The sequence below is a fragment of the Callithrix jacchus genome, chromosome 11 (genome assembly GCF_049354715.1).
Source record: "Callithrix jacchus isolate 240 chromosome 11, calJac240_pri, whole genome shotgun sequence".
Taxonomy (NCBI): Eukaryota; Metazoa; Chordata; class Mammalia; order Primates; family Cebidae; genus Callithrix; species Callithrix jacchus.
Window position 1 is genome coordinate 4,994,590 of NC_133512.1, and position 23,525 is coordinate 5,018,114.

Below are 23,525 nucleotides of genomic sequence, written 5' to 3' on the forward strand. Positions count from 1 at the left end.
CCCAATGTGATGGTGTTTGGAGGTAGAGGCCTTGGGAGGTAATCAGGTCAAGAGGGTACAGCCCTTATCAATGAGACGAGTGCCCTTATGAGAAGAGACATGAGATCGATGATCTACTCTCTGCCATGTGAGGACACGGGAAGGTCACCATCTGCAGACTGGGAGGTGAGCCCTCACTAGGAATAGAATCGCTGGAACCTTGGTCTTGGACTTCCAGCCTCCAGAATTGTGAGAAATAAATCTTCATTGTTTGAGCCACCCAGTCTATGGTATTTGTTAGAGCAGCCCTGAAGTGACTAAGGTAAGAACCTAGCCCAGGTTGGCCACCTGTTTGGTGCTTGTGAAGTTAGTGATGAATGATCAGATGAGTCAATTCTCGTCATCGGAGAATATTACCAACCACAGCTTCCCGTCCTTCCATCCATGCCGGCAATGCTTTATTTTGGGGGGATCCACCTCCCAGCATGCAATGCTGGCTCTTGGCCCCAAGCATGACTCTTGCCTCCGTCCTCCACTGGTGTATCTCAGAAATTATGCTGCCAGGTGTGGAATGTTGAAGGGGGATCTATCTCTCTGTGGTCTAGGCCTGAGGGAGCAGCCCAGTGTGCCCAACAACCAGGAGGGCATAGACAGGGGCTTGCTGAGTGCCGGGCCTGTGCCACCTGCTTTAGAAATAGCAAATATATGAGGCAGGTGAAACTGAGGCACAGAATACATGAGTCATTGCCCAGACTGGTAAGTGGTAGATCCAAAGTTTGGATCCAGGCAGCCTTTCTCTAGAGTCTGTGTTCTTAACCCTGCTGCTAAATAATGAGTGGACTTCAGCGTTCAGGATGTAAAAGAACTTCTCGTAGAAGAGAAATCCGAGTGATGGTGTTCCCTGCTGGCGTCCGCATGGGTTTGCCTAGAGCACTGGAGTGGGCAGTAGACATTCCCACCAAGTTCTGGCTTGCCACTCCCATGGCCATTTTAAACACACTCAGACCAAACTACTCAGCTTAGTCAGGGCTTCACGTGCTCCTGAAGGTCCTAACAAATACAGGTTGACATCAAGACAAATTCTCTAAAGAACCATTTTATTATAAACAAAGCTGGGGGGAAAAATTAAGGTGAGGACTATTTGTCTTCAGATGAAAGAAACTAAGCTATTTATTAAGACTCTTGTCTTGTGTCAGTCAGAGATTTAAAAAGGAAAGAGTGAAGCCAGATGTAGCAGCTTGCACCTGGCCCCAGCTTCTTAGGAGGCCGAGGTGGGATGGCTTACGCCCAGGAGTTGGACTCTAAACTGGGCAACATAGGAAGACCCTGTTTCTAAAATATCCAAGAGTCATGTCCTTTCTGATCATACGTTTTAGGGGGTGAATGTCTTTGGTCATTCATTCCCCAGGCCCCTGTGCTGCCATCTGGTTATCACAGGCAGGCAGGCTAAAACAGAGCAGGCTGGGCACAGTGGCTCACGCCTGGAATCCCTGTACTTCTGGAGGCCCTGAACCCAGGAGTTCAAAACCAGCCTGGGAAATCCCATCTCAGTGATTCCCACAGTGAGATCCCATCTAGCATTAAGAGTCTTCGCATCCAAAGACCTTTGGAGAAGTAAAGAACCTTTGGAACATTCCTAAAGGGCAGAGATGAGTGATGAAGGTGACAGTGATGACAATGGCATCGGTGTGGAAGTGCAGAGTCCCTTGTGCCCCAGGCAGCTCCTCCCTGCTCCCAACTTCAGTCTCCACTGCCTCTTGCTGTCAATTTCATAATTGCCCTTGCAAAGGTTTTTCTCTTGTTTTGTTTTGGGGCTCCCTTCGCTTATTTGTAACCATCTTGTTCAGGAACCATGTGGTTGGTATCTTTGGGGCAATGGAGAGGCTAACAGAGCCAGCACCGGCTGGTGGCGGCACAGCATGTGGGTGCCACTTCCCTTGGTTCTGTAAAAACAGCTAATAATTAGCTGATGGCAGGGGCTGAGGAAATGCCTCCTTGTTTGCTTTCTGCCTTCCTCTGCATGATAAGAACGTTTAAACACGGATGCACCGTCATGCAGCATGCCTTCCTGGCCCCGTGGAAGAATGGGGAAGAACCACCCTACAAATGGCGCATTGTGACACAGAAGCAGGAAGCCCATGGCTCCTCTTGACAAGGAAGGGTGGGGCCTGAGCATTTACAGCAGGGCTTCCTCACGAAGCGCTGAATGCTAGGTGTGTGGCATGGAGCGGGCACGGCCCACCAGCCCCGGCCCCTCCGGGGAGAAAGTTGACTGATGTGCTGAACACTCTGTGAAATCTGGGTCATCAGGGCCTATGTGACCCGAGGAATGAGTGACGAAACTGACCTCAGCAGGGTGGTGGCTGTGCAGCTCCAGGGAACTGAAAAGTTGGAATGCATGCGGTGCGCGCACACGCACATACACACACACAGACACACACACACACACAGACACACAGACACACACACACACACAGAGACACAGACACACACACAGACACATACACACACACAGACACAGACACACACAGAGACACACAGACACACACACACACACCACATGCACACAGACACAGACAGGCACCACACACAGACACAGACACACACACACACGTACCACACACACACACAGACACACACACACACCACATGCACACAGACACAGACACACACCACACAGACACAGACACACACACAGAGACACATAGACACACACAGACACACACACACACACCACATGCACACAGACACAGACACACACACACACACGCACCACATGCACACACAGACACACGCACCACACAGAGACACACAGACACAGACACACACACACCACATGCACACAGACACAGACACACGCACCACACAGAGACACACAGACACACACACAGACACACACACACACCACATGCACACAGACACAGACACGCACCACACACAGACACAGACACACACGTACCACACACACACACAGACACAGACACACACATACACACACGCACCACACAGACACATACGCACCACACACAGACACACACGCACCACACACAGACACAGACACACACACACACAGACACACACGCACCACACACAGACACACACACACACACAGAGACACACACAGAGACACACAGACACACACACACGCACCACATGCACACAGACAGACACACGCACCACACAGACACAGACACACACACGTACCACACACACACACAGACACAGACACACACACAGACACACGCACCACACATAGACACATACGCACCACACACAGACACACACGCACCACACACAGACACACACACACAGACACACACGTACCACACAGACACACACAGACACACACACACACCACATGCACACAGACAGACACGCACCACACACAGACACAGACACACACGTACCACACACACACAGACACAGACACACACACACAGACACACACGCACCACACATAGACACATACGCACCACACACAGACACACACAGACACACACGCACCACATGCACACAGACACAGACACACCCACCACACACACACACGCACCACACACACACACAGACACGCACCACACACAGACACACACGTACCACATGCACACAGACACACACAGACACCCACCACACACACAGACACGCACCACACACACACACAGACACCACAGACACACAGATACACACGCACCACAGACACACACGCACCACACAGACACACAGACACACGCACCATGCACACACAGACACAGACACACACGCACCACACACACACAGACACCACAGACACACAGATACACACGCACCACACACAGACACACAGACACACACGCACCACACACAGACACACACAGACACAGACACACGCACCATGCACACACACAGACACAGACACACACGCACCCCCCCCACACACACACACCCCACACACACACACACACCCTCACGGGTTGATTGGTTTCTGTTTTCTGAGTGGCAGTAAGTGTCCGAGCCATGTTACCTTTCTAAGCCCTGGTTTTGTCGTGTGTCAAATGGGACTGTTACTCCCAACCCCCCAGGGTTGTCGTGAGGACTGAGTGTTGGCTGTGACTCGTGCCTGCCATATCTTTGGTACTTAGTAAATGTTGGTTCCCGTTTTCTCCCCATTCCTCCCCCTGGCTTTTTTTTTAAAAAAAAACCGGACTCAGGGGCTAACCCCGTTGTAGCTTCCTGGCCACCTGTGTCTTCTTACCGTTGTTGGATTTACCCAAATTAACCTCTTGGGATTACTACGTAAGTAAATAAGAGCTTAAAGGTGAGCTGTGACTCCAGGCAGTTTAGCAAGGGGTCTTTAGGTGGAGCTCATTCCGCGATTATCACCGAGAGGGAGGGAGAAAGCAGCTTCCATGTTTACGAGACTCACATTTCCTCTCTCAGTTGTAGGCTAGCCCCTCCCTCCTGCCTTTTCCTCCCAGAGTTCTAGAATCAGGCACTTTTAAAACTAGAGGTACCCTGAGCTGGGGTCATCTCCTCCCATCCCTTTACTTAACAGATGGGGAGACTGAGGCAGGGAGTTGAGCGATGTGCGCAGGGTCCCAGAGCTCCTCTGCGCTCCTCTTCCACCCGTCAGTGTGGCCCTCTGGAAACTGACAAAGCTGTGAAGAAGCAAGCGCAGTTGGTTCTTTCATTATCGGAAAAGGATAGTTGCTCACTGAGCCTCTAAGTGGCCCAGGGAATGGCCTGCCTCTTCTGTCTCCATGAGCTCCTGGGCCTCTAGGAATGAATCCTAGAGACAGTGCTGTGGCAGTGTGGTGTGACGGTTCCCAGTGGCCCTGGAGCCCCCAGACGCATTGCTCCCTGCTCTCCCTTGGGCCTGCCCGCTCTGGGATGCACACCTGCGTTTGCATTGGAGCAAAGGTAGCTACACCTCCTCTTGGCTCTGCGGGAACCCAGCTCTTCTCTTTCAAAGGCATGAGCCAATGAGAAATGTTTTCTTTCATAGAGAGTGAGGGAGAGAGAAGGTTGACATGCTCCCTGCCCTTGCTTTATGACCACGTTCCATCCAGTGTGTGAGCTCCTGTCTCACCCAGAGGAGAGCCCGGGCCTGTCCGGCCACCAAGAAGCGTGAAGTCACTTGGCATTCAGTAGGCCTCAGCGGAGAAAGTAGATTCATACCCTGCAGGCCATAGGGCCTTTCAAAATACCAACGTCTTGATACTTTAAATATCCTGGAAAAACTTTGCAGTAGACTTCTTCGTTATATTTAAAAGGCCAAACATGGTTAATATTTCGTTTACACTTGGAGATGATTTGGCTTTCGCATTTTCACTTTTCTCGTAAATTGACTTTTTTTTTAGTTTCTATTTTCATTTTAAGTTCTGGGCTACATGTGCAGGACATGTGGGTTTGTTGCATAGGTCAACGTGTGCCATGGTGGTGGCACCATCACCTAGCTATTCAGCCCAGCATGCAGTAGCTATTTTTCCTAATGCGGTCCCTCCATTGACATTTTGTAATGACCCGAACCCCCTCCTCTGTGTCAGCCCCTGTGTGGTCGCCCACAGATACCCTCAGGTGCAGTGGCTTCTACTATCGGTCATTAACATCCCCATGCTCAAGCTCCTGGCGCAGGGGCACCCTTGCTTACCGTACACATTTCTAAAAAACGTTACCTCTGTCATTTGCCCTGTGTCCTATTGTATTCAAATGAAGTTCAGTCTCCCGGCCTTGCACAGCCTAAGATAAGGGCTTTTTTCTTTTATGGTAGGGATTTATCTTTTTTTTTGAGACGGAGTTTCGCTCTTGTTACCCAGGCTGGAGTGCAATGGCGCAACCTCCGCCTCCTGGGTTCAGGCAATTCTCCTGCCTCAGCCTCCTCAGTAGCTGGGATTACAGGCACGCGCCACCATGCGCAGCTAATTTTTTGTATTTTTAGTAGAGATGGGGTTTCACCATGTTGACCAGGATGGTCTCGATCTCTTGATCTCATGATCCACCCGCCTCGGCCTCCCAAAGTGCTGGGATTACAGGCTTGAGCCACCGCGCCCAGCCGGGATTTATCTTTTTAAGAACTCACCTATGCATCTTCATCCACCAAAAGAGATGGCATTTCCAGTGCTGCCGCTGAGAACACAGAGGAAATTGTTGCCATGTGCAAAACTCATTGTCAAAGGGAAGTCACGTCCAGAGTCAGGAAAGCCAGTGGAACACCCGCCTCGGGGCAGCAGCTTCATCTGGAAATTTGACCTGGAGGGTTCAAAATGAAAACATGCCCTCCCCACCCATCCAGGAAGCAGGATGGGGATGGCCACTCACAGTTTACTCTAAAACGCCTGCCAGTACTGTCGATGTTCTGCCGCCACCTAACTCTGTGGTCACCAGTAGCAACACATCTTTATAAACTGATCACAGGTTGCATCTTAATTTCACTGGCAGTGAGAGACTAAAGGAACTCTGAGCTTGATGGTGGCAGGACAGACCACTGAGTGGAGTCGGAACGCCTTTACTACTATTATTGTTGTTATTATTATTATTATTTTGGAACAGAGTCTCACTCTGTCGCCCAGGCTGGAGTGCAGAGAGGCAATCTCGGCTCACTGCAACCTCCATCTCCTGAGCTCAAGCAATTCTCCTGCCTCAACCTCCTGAGTAGCCAGGATTACAGGCACGCATCATTATATCCAACTAATTTTTGTATTTTTAGTAGAGATGAGGTTTCACATATTGGTCAGGCTGGTCTCGAACTCCTCACCTCGTAATCTGCCCCCATTGGCCTCCCAAAGTTCTTGGATTACAGGCATGAGCCTCCGCGCCTGGCTCCCCTTTCTTATTTTTATTACCTAGTCAGCACCAAATGAATTATGAAACATTCTTTTCAGAAAGAGGGAGGAGCCAAAGTAGGAAGAAAAAAAAGCCCAAAGTCCACAGGTAACAAGTTGGTTGCTTTCAAGCCTTAGCACCCTTTGTCACAGCAGAGTCAGCTGACCCGGGGCTGATGCAAGACGCAGCACAGCCCAAGGTGGTAGCCAAAGTGGTCTCTGCTTTTAGGACTTGGCATTTCTAAATGCCAGTACCTTGTACATCTCATGGATTGGAGTTTAAATATCCAACTTTGAGAGGTGCTTGAACCAGAGTGACTCCATCTTGAATACAGATTGGGTAAAGTGAGGCTGAGACCTACTGAGCTGCATTCCCAGGAGGTCAGGCATGAAGTCACAGGATGAGATAGGAGGTCAGCACAAGATACAGGTCATAAAGACCTTGCTGATAAAACAGTTTTCATAAAGAAGCTGACCAAAACCCACCAAAACCAAAATGGCGCTGAAAGTGACCTTTTGTCATCTTCACTGCTCATTATACGCTAATTATAAAGCATCAGCAAACTAGAAGTTTACAAATCCCATGGCAACATCAGGAAGTTACCCTTATAGTCTAAAAAGGGGCGGAACCCTCAGTTCCAGGAATTGCCCACCTCTTCCCCGGAAAACTTATGAATAATCCACCCCCTGTTTAGCATCTAATCAAGAAGTAACTTTAAGTAAACTCAGTGAAGCAGCCCAGTGCCACTGCTCTGCCTTTGGAGTAGCCCTTCTTTATTCCTTGACTTTCTTAATAAGCTGGCTTTCACTTTAAAATTAAAAATTTTAAAAATAAATGTCTGACTCTGAGGCCGCTTGTGGCTGAGCCCAAGGGTGAGGTGGTGAGCAAGTGTTCTCCCTTCTAACCAGCTGGTTATGGGATGGGTGTTAAACAGCGATGATTTTTACCCCATTTGGTCTGATGCTGGAGAAACAAATCAAGCCCACTGGTGTGGGGACCCCCACATAGGCACCGAGGAATGAGAGCTAAGCAGACCCTGGCACAGTTAGGGCCTGAGGAATATCTCACTTTATGGTGTTACCACTCAGCTATTTCCTTTCATATAATCCTTTACACAATCATAGTTTATAGAATTAGGGCTTGAAGAATCCCTTTATAAAATCCTCTATATATAATCATATAATAGTTGATAGTATGAGTGCCTAAAGAATATTCCCTACATATATACCTATAATTATATCTTAGTTTATAATCGGAGGAATGCCTAGAGTGGACACAGTACAGAGCATGAATTAAGGAATAAGCAGCTTATAATCAGAGGAATGCCTAGAGCAGACACAGTGCAGAGCATGATTTAAGGGAAAACAGTTATACCAGGACAAGAATCCATGGCCCAGGCGGCAGTGTTCAGTATCATAAAGACACCCGCTGTATGGCAGGCCTGGGGCGAGAGCCTCTCCTCCTGATAAAGGAGTTGTAGGACCTTGCTCCAGTTCTTGTGGAAGGCTGCCCTCAGACCGGCAATCCACCTTGGTGACTGTGAACTCAGTCAGCTCTTGCTACTGTGCTGCTTGAAAAGCGTCTTCACATAGAACCCATTGGAAGCTGCCAGGAGGTGGCGGTAACCCTGACAGCTCTGTCACTGCTGTGTGACTTAAAGCATCTTCCTATAAATCTTCTTAGAAGTAGTTTGCCCATAGATAGAAGTATTGCACAGTGCACCCTCCTCACTGCGCACGGCCCACCTTCAAGCCTCGGTGACCTAATGGGGGTGGACCCCTTACTGCGCACGGCCCTTGCCTCCATGGGAACGGGCCCCTTGCTGTGCACTGTCTACCTCCTGTCCTACATGACCTAATGGGGGTGGACCCCAGGTTTTATTGCTCATGACCCTATCACTATCCTTAAAGATGATTTCACTCACTGCCCTGCCCCCTAACCTATACACAATAAATACTCAGGCTTCTGGACATTTGGGGCCTTGCCTGACTCCGCTCATAGGTGGCTTGGCCCCTCAAGCCCAGCTGCATTTTCCTTGTACTTCTGTGTCCTCTTATTTCTCGGATCCTGTGCCTCAGCACAGCATAAGGCTCACCCCATGACCCTGTGGGGCCATCAGCCCTATATCTGGCTCCCAGCGTGCCCTACACATTGGTAGTTCTTATAACTGATTCTGGAAGAGAGAAGCTGGGATCCCTAGGAGAGGTTCCACTGATTCATCCAGTCAGCAAAAGCCCGTTGTATGCCTACTGTGCGCCGTAGTGTAGCAGGCTCAGTGTATTGCCCTCATATACGATCTCACAGGGTTATCTGTTAACAGCCACAAGTCTGAGGCTTTTGAGATACACAGTCCCAGGAGAGCGGAAATAGTATTTGTTTAAAATAGTATCAGCTGTCTTCCCAGTCCACAGGAATTAAAACTAGGAAAGCCGAGTGCTAAATCAGCAATTGTCTAGCCTTGCCTGAGCTTCTCAAACTGGAGTTTAGAATTGCTTGGGGGAAATTGTTAGAAGTACAAACCTTGGCCAGAATCTCGAATAAGCAGACTCAGTCAATCAGGGATGGGGTCCACTAATCCAAGGTTTTAACAACAAGAACCAGATGGGGATAGGTGATGAGTTAGCCACTGGGGGTTCAGAGCCCTTAGAGAGTGGGGTGGCAGCAGCTGGGCTTTGGAGACCACACTGGTCTGGGACACTTTGTGATGAACACAAACCTTCCCTCTTCCATTGTGACTTTTCTGCCCTGGTGGGCTGCTTTTACATAAGAGAATTATTTCTCCATTTTGTGGGCAAAGCAAAAAACGTGAGAACCAGCTGCTCTAAATAAAACAATGGAAGGTGGAGTTCAGATTGAGAACACTCAGAGGATGCTTTTGTTTTCCTTTGAAATTTGTGGGAGAAGGGAGCCAAAGATTCAGTAGAGGGGGGCCAGTCCCAACCCTGATTCAGTGGAGGGGGGCCAGCCCCAACCCTTTTGAGTCTGCCCTGCCTCCCCTCTTCCATCTGTTGAGGCCAGGAGGTAACCAGCCCCTACTGCTAACTGTGTAACTTTGAGTTTGAACTCGAACGTGGGCTTAACCTCTCTGTGTAGCACGGCGCTCATGAATAACTGGTAGCAGTTGCCTCGTGTGGGCTGTGCGGGGAATAATAAAGACGGTGCGTACGATGACATCTGCCTTGGTACAGGTCAACAGGAAGGTTCTAAAGCAGGATTCTCCAGCTTGAGAAGCTCAGAGCTCAGCTGGGGCCTTGAGAAAATGATGCAGATTCTGGTGCAGCAGGTCTAGGGCAGGCCTGAGAGTTTGCATTTCTGGCAGGCTCCCAGGTGAGGTTGATGTTGCTGGTCCACGGACCACACTTTGAGTAACAAGGTTCTGAAACGTGCTTACCGTCTTGGGTTTTCTGTGAACATTTAGTGGAGATAGCTAACAATTCTTTTTTTGAGTCCTAAAAATAGAAGAAAATGCTTACCCCTTCCTTAACTCTGATCATGAAAATTAGGACACAGAATGCGTGTAGACGTAAATACCCATCTCCCTGCTCTCTCAGGTTATTAATGATCCCCAGCGACATAAATACTGAAGAAGAGGGCAGAGCGAGGGGTGACTGGCTCTGTGGGCTGAGAGGTTATTAAGGTTGAGGCTTCAGGTATACAGAATAAAGACGGCTCTTAGGGCTCAGGGATTCTGCTCCCTTAGGGCTCCTAGAGCTTGCCTGTGGGTGAAAGGTTTTTAAATATTAATAGCAAAGAAAAATGAGAATGTCTTTCTTCATCCATGAAATCAACTTATCAGTCATCTAGGGGTGCTGTTGAAATGCAGACTTCCAGGCCCCACTCCTGAGAGTCTTAAGTAGGTCAGGGGTAGAGCCTGGGAATTTGCATTTTGAACAGGTTCCCAGGTGACATTGGTGCTCACACTGTGACCACTCCAAAGACCACCTGTGAGAGCCGTGGGCATGGAAACCAGTGCTGTCAGCCTGGGCCACCTCTTCACACTCCCGACCCCTCCCATCAAAGTGGTGTTACCAGGAAGGGGTTTTCTAAGCTGGGGTGGAGTTTGGGTGTGAGTGGGAGATTCACCTGTCCTCAGGTATCTGAAGGAAGATCCTCCTGGGGGTTAGGAGAGATTATGATCCTGGTGAGTCACAGCACCGTGGTGTGTCCCCCACACCCTAGCCTGGGCCTCTCTGAGCATCCTGGTTGGCTGATCCCCTGGCAGGGTGGGTGTGGGGCTTCTTAAAAATAGAGCTTTCCTGGGTACATCTGCATCCCAGGAGATTCTGATGAGCAGCCAGGTTTGGGACCCCCCGCACGGAGAACAGCAAAGCACCAGCTGGGCACTGGAGAGCTGCTCTGTCTGTAATGATTCTGGGATGCAGCACTAACGATCACTCAGCAAGCAAATGATTCGCCCGCAGGAAGTGGGACCCTTTGCGAAGTACATTTCCTCGAGGGTCCCCAACGTTACAGTCGATAAATTCTGGCTGCATCTTCCGAAGTGTTTTATTTCCCATCTGAGGATGGCTTCCAGCCAGGAGCATCTGGCCAAGGGGACTTATCCAGCGTGAAACCCCACCCTCTCCACCTTCCCCACTCCACCCTGTCAACAGTGACTCTGTCCACAGCTACTCTGCTCTGGGCAGTGTGGAAAGTGGAACTCATAAAAGTCACTGATGACCAAATTCCAGAGACAATGCTTTCCAGACAAGCTCCCAGCATAGAACACAGCTGGATGCAAAGCGTCAGGTTACAACTGAGGCAACTACTTGGATAACAGCCTAAGGAGAAATGCTCCACCGCAGACCCGACCTTCCCCACTTTGTTTGTCATGTACAGATTTGAAGCCTGCAGTCTTGCCTTGAGTTTTCTGATTCACCAGCAGATGCTCGAGGGCATCACTGGGTGCTGTGCTCTGTGCCAGGTGAGGGTTTGAAAAGGAGACTCAGGTACAGTCCCTGCCTGTGGAGTCCACAGCTGGAGAAAGACAGATGCTTACCTGACTAACTGTAAATGCAGCGTCACTCCTAGAATAGCCATTTCCAAAGCAGACCTCCCAGCACTCTGCCTCCCTTTCCCTGGTTTCATATTCTCCGCAGCGCTTGTCCCTGTAGAAATGACTGGCTAAGTACTTGCTGGTGCCTCATCTTCCCTCTTACAAAGCAAGCAACGTGAGGGCAAAGACCAGACCTTTAGACCCTGGGCTCTCGCAACCTTTGGATGTGGACTGCCCAGAGGGCATGAGAGCGGCTTTCTGCAGCGGAGGCATTGGGAGGGCGGTGGCTGCTCACACACTGCCAGGATCTGGGGCAGAAGCTGAGGGAGGACCTGGGTGGCCACAGCGGCTCTCAAACCCAATTGTGCATCAGAATCCTCTAGCGGGCTTGTTCAGGCACCGATTTCCGGGCCCACGTCAGAGCTGCTGCTCAGGTCTAGGATGGAGCCAGGGAATTTCTAGCAAGTTCTCAGGTGATGCTGTGGCTACTGACCCCTGGACCACACTTTGAGGACCACCAGCATGGCCATGACGGTAATTTAGGAAGAGCTGTAGGGTGGTCCAGAGGCAGACTTCTTAGAAGCTATGCCAGGGCCACCCCCCACCTTTAAGAGAAGATGGGACTCTGAAACAGGCTCCAGCAGGTGGGCTGGAGAACAGAAAGGAGGCACCCCAGACACATGCGACAGTGGAATCAATGCGCTGGCGGGAGGCCAGGGAGTTCAAGCAGTGGGAAGGATGGAAGTGCCTTGGACGGAGATGGGCACTGGGTCGGGGAGGAAATAACATGTTCCCTTTGGGACCTGCTGGTGTGAGGGGCTAAGGAGACTTCCAGGTGGAAATGTTAAGGAGACAGTGGGAAGTCCAGTTAAAAACTCAGGAGCGCAATCTGCTGCAGGTACAGTTGCTGGGGTCTTCTGGATACAGGTATAAGCTGCGTCAGTGGGGCTGAATGAGAGATCTTAAGGGAACGTAGTGGTGATATGCTGGGTGCGAAGCCAAGAGGCTGTCACTCAGAGGGGTGGGTAGAGAGACAGACCAGTGGAGTGCTCCAAGGCTTGTGAAGGACAAGGGGGCACATCCCCAAGAGAAGGGGTTGTGTTTGAGACATGAGTTAGAGGAGCCGGTCTCCATACTTTGAAGTGGGTGGTTCTTCCACTCCTTATCCTACTGTGTGCAGTTGGTTCTTCCACTCCTTATCCTACTGTGTGCAATTTTATTTTGCCTCAGTAACAACCACTTTACAGCCACATTGGTGGACCACGCATTAGCAAAAGAAGTGCATGCCGCATGCACGTACATGGGTGCAGCAGCCGTCCGCAGCAGGAGGAAAGCACGGCGAGCACTATGGTGGTTCAGGTTGAAGCTGGAGGTCATTTTTTGCCCCACTAAGCTGAGCCCGGAAAAAGAAAGGCACCATGTATCCATCTTTTTTCTTCCTTGGATTTGACACTGATCCAGGTCCTCGCTTTTACAAGGATGAAACGGAGTCTGAGGACTTTTTTTATTTGAACTGTTTGGGCAAGAGTGCGACAGAGAGAATCCATTTCTGTGAACTGAGGGTCCGCAGGTGATAATTTGGTGTTTCACACACAGGCAGTTTTCTTTTTAATGTGTGGTCTTGTTTAGTCGTTTGGGTCTTGCAAACCCTGGTGTTTGAAAAAACAGCGACGTAGCTCAGCAGTCTCTGAATAAGGCTGATGACTCAGAATCATGCCGTGCCTGGCCTCTCAGGCCGCCCGCCGGGACCGCTTTAGGCTCGAACCATGCTTGCTGACCTGTGCTCTGTCTTTGCAGTTCTGCGTGGAGCTAAACCAGCCGACCCTGCCCAACATCCGCAAGTGGAAGGGGCCCCGGGGATGCTGGAAAGCCGTGGTTGCTGAGAAGCCCTCTAGTCAGCTCCAGAAGGTACCCTCATCTGAAAAACCTGGCCTTTCTCTTCATTTAATGTAAACATACTTTTCCTCTCTAATTAAGGGCATTTAAAATTTTCCTTTGTCAATATCCTTGATGCAGTTTTGTATTTCTGCCCATTGTAAATCCTTGACATTGGTTTCCAAATGCCCGGTTCTCGTTTCATGTTTAGGTCGGGAATGGACTCCTGCCCAGACGGAAATGAGAGCTTAGGGTATTGGGAGGAGAGGAGAAACCCTGCCCAGGGCCAAGGCAACAAGCGGGTGTTTCTGCCCTGTCCTTCTGATCCCTTCGCCACATTCTGTCCTCTGCCAAGTCTGTGCAGAGCTCATTCCTCATTGACTGAAAACTTCACATTCACCTTACTTCGCACATGAAGTATTTGCTTCTAGTGGCGGAAGTTATGCACATAATTTCAGCATAGAAATGTTCTATTGAAATGTTCAGGAGATTTCGGTTTTGAATTTTCCTTCATGGGTATCACCCATAGAGGCAGGTAAGGGTAAAACTCTGTAAATACACATTTCCCCTCATGTTATTAAAGACCAGATTTATTCGCCTTGCCATGCTTAACATCAGTGGAGTTTTGGATTTTTAAACAGACTCCTGAGAATATCCGGAGTTGAAAATGTATTATTACATAATTTTCTTATAAGTGCAGATTTTTTAATCCCTTGTATATCTGACATGCTTACAAACACGTGGTTTATACTTATACGATTAACGTTTGTAATTTGGGCTCTTAAGTCATAAATGTATGCTGGATTAAAAGTGGCCATTTTTTGACAGTAAGCCCCTACTCTCTTTTTGGCTGCTACTTAAAAAGGTGCATGTAAATCTTATGCCTCTGGGTTTTATGTTCGGGGGTGTAAATGGCTCCTGCCGCTGACAGTGAGTCAGCACGCATTCAGAGAAGGCTGCAGATAAAGCTGCATTTGAATGTGTCTAGTCCACCATGCTCGCTTCCAGTCCACAGAGAAATAGTAAGAACGATGCTACCTGCCTTTTCTAATCACACTTCACATGTATGTAGGTGTCTGAGCTTCATGAGCCTTTTATAGTCCATTCAGCACTGTATTCATTCAGTCAACAAATGGTTAATGAAGGTGGCTATGTAGCAGGCATTATGTTTCATGCCAGATACACGATGGGGAGAAAAGCAGCCCCAGCTCTCCAGGTCTGCACATTTTAACTCTTTGCGAGACACAGTGGGGATCCCAGCTGGAGCCTGACCTGGCCCCTCCCGCAGGGAGCACACAGCGCTTTGGAGGGCAAGACACATAACCCCGCTCCAGCTCAGAGTATTGAGGCCATTGGAAAACAACATGAGGTTGCAGGGAGTCCTGAGTTCCATCCACCAAAACCTCTTGGCCTCAATTCCTCCATCTGTAAAATGGGAGCGATAACCCTTCCTTAGCTCACCTATAGGGTGGCTATAGGATTTTAAAAGACACTGTGCATTAGAATGTGTCATTAACAGCACAGGCCAGGGCCAGGCAGGATGGGCGTGAGTGGCAGGCTGGCCACCTGTGGTGGGCTGAGAGAGCTCATGCCTGGCTCTGGCTGCAGCTGGGTCCATGTCCACCCTGTTGTTACCATGCAGTATTGTGGGCCCAGTGTGGCCAAACCTCCTAGTTTCATTTTAATGGGAAATTTCCTGAATTTTAAAGATGAACAGATAATCCAAAAAAATTTTTAAACACTATGTGAATCAAACCGAATACATCCGCAGGTTGAAAATGTTCAATCTCTGTCCCCAGACAAACATAAGAAAGTGGTAACCGCAGGGACCATTTCTCCGGTGCCTGAAATTCTGCCCAGGCGTCTTCTCCCCAGCTCCCTAGGACTTGCACGGTAGCCAGAGGGGTGGTTTACAGCTGTGAGGATGACGACCTGATAAGATGAACCTTGCCCACAAGCCACCCTTTTGCAATGTGAGGTGGTGCTTGGACCCGAGCCCAGTTTGCTGTCTCTGGCTGGAAACCCTGCTCCTCCAGCTGCTGTTCTGGAGGAGAGGGGAGCACTGAAGTCAGAGGCATTGGGAAAGGCTCCCAGGAGGGGGCGAGAAACCAGCGGTGGAAGGAGCAGCACCAGCAGGAAGGGAAGTGTGGGGGGTGGGGAGACAGTGCTGAACAGGTGTGGGAGCAGAGGAAGGACCAAGCTTTACTGCAGGGGCTCCTCCTCCAGGGCCTTCCAGGAGCCCCTGAAGGCTTCTGGGCAGAAGTGACTTGAGTGATGCCTTAGGTGAGTTTACTCTGACACGTGGCTTAGGAAACGGCAGATGGAGAGAACCCTCCAAAGCCAGCAGGACAGTCACGGGCTTAGAAAACCTGAGTGGCTCCCCCAGGGTCCCACAGCTAAGTGACTCAGGTGGGACTGAGGCCTAGGTCTTCTCGTTCTCAAACCAGCTTGCTCTCCAGTGGGTGGGCAAGGAGATAATTTTTCTTTTTTTTTTGAGACGGAGTCTTGCTCTGTTGCCTAGGCTGGAGTGCAGTGGCATGATCTCGGCTCACTGCAATCTCTGCCACCTGAGTTCACGCGATTCTCCTGCCTCAGCCTCCCAAGTAGCTGGAACTACAGGTGCCCGCCACCACGCCTGGCTAATTTTTATATTTTTAGTAGAGTCGTGGTTTCACCATGTTGGCCAAGCTGGTCTCAATCTCCTGACCTTGTGATCGCCCTGCCTCAGCCTCCCAAAGTGCTGGGATTACAGGCATGAACCACCGCACCTGGCTAGATAATTTCAAATACAGAATTGCACAGCATACATTTATTTCCTCCCTCCCTCCTCCTAAAAACACGCATGTTCAGACAAGGGTTTGAGCCTGGCAGGTGTGTGGCTTAGACCTGAGCTGACCCTGGGGACTTTGTGGGTGGTTGTGCAGAGTCACTTCCCCTGCTTTTGCAATGAGGAAGAGTGGTAACGAGCACTGCTGGCCCCTGCAATGACACGCAGGTGGCTCCCAGACAGCAGGTGCAGAGGAAGCACTCTCAGAACCAGCAGAGGCTGGGGTGGGGTGGGAAGGAGAAGCCTGTATTCTTTCACAAGCCCCACCCCTCTCCCGGTGGCAGCAGCAGCGCAAAGCAGGCACACTCAGAGCGGCAGGGGTTAACACCAGGACCCTGCCACACCGCCAGCCCTGGCGCTTCTGACCCAAGCTGCACACCTCAGCTGTGGCCCCATCCACGTTCGGAGGGCCCTCAAGCAGCCCCAAGCCATTAGGACCGTCAGCTGTGACCTGCACTCACCCAGCAAACACTGAATGGGCTCTTACTAGGTGCCGACACCATTTATTGTAAACTGCAGCTAATCAGTAAACAAAAGCCATCCCTTGGAGGCATGTTTTAGTCTCAGCATTGCAGTCAGCTGTGGGATTTCAGGGACGTCACTTAACCTCTTTGAGCCGCGGTGGCCTCATCTGGGAAATGCGAGCATGAATCGCTACCTCATGGGATGCAATGATTCCGAAGATAATTGCGCGTGGCCTGGGCTTCACCCACCTCCCCACAAAGACGGAGGAGCCCAGGCCACCCTGGCTGTATGGAAAGCTCTGAAACTGGCAATATGTGAAATTATTTGGGCTGGGGAACCGCAAAGGAGAGTGGCTGTGGCTTTTGTGGTGTGCTTTTGGTTTAGAAGCAGCTGGAACCAGAGCAGGGACTGCTGCCTCTCAGTCTCTGGCCTCTCGCCAGGCAGCACTAGGGCTCTGGCACCAACGCTCTGTCTCCCTCTCTGCTGCAGGGAGCCGGGTATGCGGGATTCCTGTGGGATGCAGCAGCCAGCGTGGAGCTGAGAGATGCTGGCTCACAGGAGAGCTCGCCCAGCAACGGGCACGGGAAGCCTGTGGGCCTGAGCCCATACCTCGCACGGTTCAAGGTACCCGCTCCATGCTGTCTGTGACGTGGAATCCACTTTCTAAAAAGGAAAGAAAAGGTCTCATTTTATAAAACCATAAGCAAGAGAAGTCTTGTCTTTTTGCTTTGATTTCAGTCCCTCATGGTTGGAGATTTTTGTCTCTCCTGGGGCTTCCTTGGCAGGCGAACTTGACGGGGGCAGGAATGAAAGGGATTTGAGACTCTCAGCCCCAGTAACTCTGGCATCTGGGCAGGAGAGAGGGCAAGGGGGGAGGGCGAGGGGGCGGGGATCCGGGATAGCTCCTGAACCTGACCCTCATCAGAGTCTCCTGGGGAGATTTTCCTACAGTCAGGGATTCCTAAACCCCACCAGACACAGAATTTGGGGAATGGGGCCCTGGATGGCCTGCTTTCCAAAAGCACCTTCAGTGATCCTTCACCTTCCCGGCACTGGCTCACAAGGCCTGCTGTTTGGGAATGGCTGGATTGGAGGGCAGCAGATCTGGCCAGAGGTGCCCCTTCTCAGCTGCGTCCCAGGCCCAATTCCTTTATTATGAGGGAGAGGGACCCCTCAAGGGGCCATTTGGGTTTGTAGGGGGTTCAGGAGGAGCTCTGGGCTGTGGGCCAGGGGCAGCCCCATCACTGGCATCACCCATGTGGGAGTCTCTCTCCACTGTGCCCTACCCCCCACCCCGAGTCTGGGAGCAGCTCAGCAGATTGATCGAGCGCAGCCTCTCTGGTTCTCCCGGATGCCCTCGGGAAGTGTTAATGAACAGCAAAACGGTCAGAAGCCAAAGCAGGTCATGAAGTTGGCAGTCAATGAGCCTTATCCCTGGCCCCTGACCGTGAACTCACAGGCCAGGCAAGCAGGTCTGGTGCCTGGGAGCCCAGCAAGCACATCCCTTGCTGGGCATAGGCTCCCTGCTTTCTGTGTGCTCCAGAGAAGTTCTGAAGCCTGATAGTCACCTGAAACCCCAGCCCAGGAGGTATGTGCCAGCTGAGGGTTGGGAGCAACCCCCGTGTTGAGGCTGCAAGCCCCCAAGCCACCTTACACACTCGTAGCTGTGAGTTGATGAGGGTGGGTGTGTGCTTACCCTCACAGTATTCGTTGCACCCAGCACCCCCTCTCATACCTCTGTCTATGACATTGACGGGGCTCTGTCTGCACACATACACCTGGGGGTGTCCCTCGGTTGTATCCGTGGTACTGATGTGTAAGTCAGCCAGGTACCATCACTTTAAGCCTTCTCACACCACCCTTGGCCACTTTCCTAGCAGTCAAGTGGCTGTTACAGTACCGGCCGCATTACGGTCAGGCCAGGTAGTATCACCAAGAGGCAGGCTGTTTTTAAGGGCTCAGTGAGAAAATGCTGATTAGCCCCAATCATCTAAATAAAGCGGCCCCCTAGACAGGCACTTGGCCCCTTGTACTTCACGTCACATTCTAGGCCAGGTCAATGGTGCGGTGCAAAGAGGCGGCTCATCTCTTCAGGCACCGTGCCCCCGACCCGGCCTTAAGATGCTTTCTCTAGCAGGCGGAGCTGCAGCTGCAGAGCTCTTGGTCCTGGGTGGTGGCAAAGTGGGACCACATCCGTAAGATGAGACTGGCACCCTCCACTTCCTGGGGGCTTCCCCTAAACCCCTTCCCTTCCTGGCAGTGCTGTGTCGGTTGCCATGACAAACCGAAGGGCAAGATTGCTAAGCCCTGAGCAGCTGAGCAGTGCTGTGATGCCCAGAGACAAGCTCTGCCCCCGCGTTTCTGCACTTGCCCTTCGGGATGCAGGGCTGGGGCGCGTTCGAGCTGCCCAGGTTCTGTAAGCTTTGGGTTTGGACACATTTGAAATTAGGTTAAAGTGAGCATCCGGCTATAGTGGGCTCCAGAGAGCAAAGAACACAGAGGGGCATGTGTGGGAGGTGTAGGGAGGAGGAGGTGGCAGATCTCAGCAGTGGGTCTTGGCAGGAGACCTCAGGCTGGCCCTGTGGAGAAAAGCTCCAAGTCTGTAATACCAACCAGCTTTCAGAGTCACCTCCTTCTTTGATTGATTGATTGAATTGGGGTTTCGTTATGTTTCCCAAGCTGGTCTCAAATCACCTCAAGTGATCCTCCCACCTTAGCCTTCCAAAGTGCTTGGGGTTGTGGCCCGATGTGATAGCTCATGCCTGTAATCCCTGGTATCCCAGAACTTTGGAATCCAAGAACTTTGGAAGACTGAGGCGGGGAGATCACTTGAGGTCAGGAGTTCGAGACCAGCCTGGACAACATGGTAAAGTCTCTACTAAAAATACAAAAATTAGCTGGGCATGGTGGCGCACACTTGCAATCCCAGCTACTTGGGAGTCTGAGGCAGGAGAATCACTTGAACCCGGGAGGCAGAAATTGCAGTGAGCTGAGATCACACCTCTGCACTCCAGCCTGGGTGACAGAATGAGATTCCTTCTCAAAAAAAAAAAAAAAAAAAGTGTTGGAATTCAAGGCATAAGCCGCCAGGCCTGGCCTCCCACCTCCTTCTTATATATGACTGCTTAGAAAGAAAAAAAAAAAAAAACTCAAGACATTTACAGATACACAGATATGCCCAATCTTTTAGGCCCTAAGGGAGGAGTGGGAAGTAGGATGTTAGGGGTGGACTGGCAGGAGAAAATAGTTCTTGTTCCTGCAGGCGCCTTGGAAAAATCGAAGATTAAAGACCTTGGATTATTTCCTGGGGGTGTGAGCCAGCCTTCTTCTTGTTTGCCGTTGTCAACACTGTACAAAGCCATTTATGAGTTGCTTGTAACGGATACAGGAAATACGAGCTCTGAGCCTCTCCCTGCTACTTTGTTTCCCGCTGCCCAGGTGGGAAGTCACGACCTGACCCTTGTTAACCTTCACCTGGCAGCCCTGACCCTCCCGGGGAGCGAGAATCACAGTGATGGCCACCGGTTGGCGAGCTTTGCACAGACCTTGCAGGAAACCCTGAAAGGTAGGAAACTCTCTTTCTCCATGGCTCGGCCACTCGTGCAGAGCAGCAGCACGGCCTCTTGTGAGCCATCTCTGACCGCTTGGGCTGGCTGTTTGTCAGCAATGTGAGTTGCAGGTGTGGGGGACAGTCAAAACTCCAGCATCTCACGGAGTCCCGCTGACCCTGCACGGCCACGTCATTGTCTCTGTGGACCTAGCATATGCGCTCCAAGGTGTCGGCTCTGTGGCTTTTTAGCCTCATTTAGATGGAAAGGATTGGGGGGAAGAATATAAGCGATGATGCCCTTCCCCCAGGACAGCGCATCCTGGGTCCACTGCCTCGGGCATCACTCTGGTGGTGCTCCCTGCGGATTTGCATGTGCTCTTCCTGTGAAAGAGAGACGGGGTGACAGGGAGACTTGGTAAATTCCTGATTATCGCTGAATTCAGTTTTTCTCCCTCGTGGGATACAGAGCATGCTGAAGAAGCCCTGAACCTGTCAGAAATGCTGGGTTTCACTCTTTTTTTTTTTACCTGGTGAATGGGATGAATGAGGACTGTAGGCTTTCCCGCTGAGAGCCAGGGCTCAGACCATGAGGGAAAGCCCAGAACAGGCTGTGGTTTTCATTTATTTCACGGCTCTCAGAAGGTCTGTTCTCTCCTCCCTGCCTCAGAGGATGGGAAACGATTCCCTTGCAGGATGATTGCTGATGGCCATTCCTTTTATATGTACATATATGCAAGAAAGGCAGGGTTTCCTTCCTTGTTGTCAAAGGCAACTCTGACAACACTGAGATCTGGAAAAGCAACTCTGTTTGTTCCTCTGTTATCACCAGAGAGCCCAGAGTGTCTCAGTGGGGGAAAGGGAAATAATTGACAGTGGCATTGCCCACCAGCAGTTCTCAGAATGGATTGAGTATTGTGAAACACCTAACTTTTAAGCATGGGTTAGATTAACTTCATTAAAACAAAACAAAACAAAAACAGGTCCTGGAATTTTCCTCCAACAAATTTAAAGACAGTAAAATAATTTATTGATTGAATAATTCTTTTTGTTGTTGTTGTTCAGAGGAATGTATTGAGCAGAGGTGAGGAACTAGGATGTTGAAAAGTAAAAAAAGGAGAGAAGGAGAGGAAGAAAGAGGAAGAAAAAGAGGGAGAGAGAACAGGAATATTGCTTCATTCTAAAAATGGGTATGAATAATGGCCGATCAATATTTTGTGTATTTAAATGGAGAACTCTATAAATATTTATTGAGTTTACTTGTTCCGGGTCTGAGTTGAAGTCCTGGATATCCTTATTAATTTTCTGTCTCGTTGAGTCTAAATCTCGTTATGGGTCTTATGTATCTGGGTTTCACTCTTGTAGGACCTCAGGCAAGTCACCAAACCACTTCAAGCTCCCATCTGACAGGGGACAATACCCATCTCATAGCAGGGCCCGGAGGGTTAACTAACTGTCTGCAGCAATACCAAGCGCACAGTAGGGACTCCATGTACATGAGCTGACTCTAAAACACGAGAAGAATTAAGAGAACATGAAAAGAGCTGAATTCTGGCCAGGCGCCGTCCTCATGCCTCTAATCTCAGCACTTTGGGAGGCCAAGGTGGGAGGATCACTTGAGCCCAGGAATTCAAGAGCATCTTGGGCCACATGTTAAGACCTCCATCTCTACTACAAAAAAGTGAAAAAATTAGCCGGGCATGGTGGTACACACCAGTAGTCCCAGATACTCAGCAAGTTAAGGAGGAAAACTCACTTGAGGCCAGGAGGTTGAGGCTGCAGTCAGCTGTGATCACACCACTGTACTCCAGTCTGGGCAACAGAGCAAGATGCCATCTCTTAAAAAAAAAAAAAAAGGAGCTGAACTCCAGCAGAAAGGGGGGCTATGTTCCAACAAAGAGAGATGGTTTTCTGCACTTGGTTTCCCAAAAGGAAAGGTTGACAAGGCTCTCAAGACCCTGCGCTTGTCCTTCTGGCTCCATTTTTCAGAATGCTGGCCTTGTCTAGGTGAGCTTGTAGCTGGAGGCCTGGAATTCTCTTCTGCCTTTTGAGTCTTGACCAATATGCTCCAGCTTTCTAAGACTTCCTTGTTAAACTGGCCCCTCACATTGGGAGATTCATGAAGATTTGACTACAAGTATATTTCAGTCAAATGATAGACTCACATTTTAAAGGATCTACGTATGTATTTGAAATTGCACTTCTAACAAGATTTTTTTGTTGTGGTAAAATATATATAACATAAAATTGGTCATTTTAATCATGTTACATATTCAGTTCAGTGCTACTAATGTATTCAGATTGCTGTACAAACATTAGCACCATCCACCTCCAGAACCTTTCATCCTCATTCAATAAGATCTCCCCATGCGCCCCTCCCTGCAGCCCCTGGCACCCACCATTCTACTTTCTGTCTCTATTTCACTACTCTAGGTGCCCCATATAAGTAGAATCATGTAACATTTGACCTTTTGTGTCTGGCTTGTTTCACTTAGCATAGTATCTTCAAGGTTCATCCACGTCATAGCACGTGTCAGAATTTCCCCACCTTCTGAGGCTGAGTAATATTCCACAGTGCACCCGCCCCCCATATTCCATTGCTCAGCCATTCACCTGCCAATAGACACTTGGCTGGCTTCCGCCCCCGGCCTGTTGTGAACAAGCTGCTGTGAATTTGGTGCGGCAGCTCTTATTCTGAACCCGGGCATGCCGTGACCAAGGTTCCACTTCCAGGATGAGTCCTCAGGCTAAAAACAGTCAGAAGATGTGCCGTCCAAGAAGCCGCTGTGTGGGAAATTGTCCACCCATCCTTAGACTCTAATCTGGAAAAAGGACGACTTGATAGCTTGTCACATCTGTGGACATGACTATCCAGGTCGTTCCTGACCTCAACCTGTACGTGGAAGCAGAAAGGAAAGATGCCAGCTCCTAAGTTCTCAGATAGCCTTAGGGGGTCACCGTCCTCTACTTCACCCCTGGCATCCAGGGAGTGGTCAGGATTTGGGCAGAAAGCCTTGGGCAGGTCATTATTCCAGATTGCC

The 23,525-nt window shown here is 50.2% G+C and overlaps 1 protein-coding gene and 1 long non-coding RNA gene across 6 annotated transcripts in view; one reads left to right on the forward strand and one right to left on the reverse strand.

The window, feature by feature from the left end:
- The window catches only part of EEPD1 (endonuclease/exonuclease/phosphatase family domain containing 1), a 141,874-nt gene that overhangs the window by 109,149 nt on the left and 9,200 nt on the right, over window positions 1-23,525 (forward strand). For all 5 annotated transcript variants that reach the window (XM_078342204.1, XM_035253163.3, XM_002751330.7 and 2 more), the window contains exons 4-6: window positions 13,568-13,678; window positions 17,427-17,561; window positions 20,376-20,502. In XM_078342204.1, the coding sequence (XP_078198330.1) occupies window positions 13,568-13,678; window positions 17,427-17,561; window positions 20,376-20,502 (373 nt within the window). The remainder of the gene's footprint in view (window positions 1-13,567; window positions 13,679-17,426; window positions 17,562-20,375; window positions 20,503-23,525) is intronic.
- Window positions 35-9,444, reverse strand: LOC118143599 (uncharacterized). Its single transcript, XR_013523819.1, has 3 exons — window positions 9,295-9,444; window positions 6,032-6,201; window positions 35-4,610 (listed from the first exon to the last, which is right to left on the reverse strand). It is a non-coding gene; the product is annotated as an uncharacterized LOC118143599 (long non-coding RNA).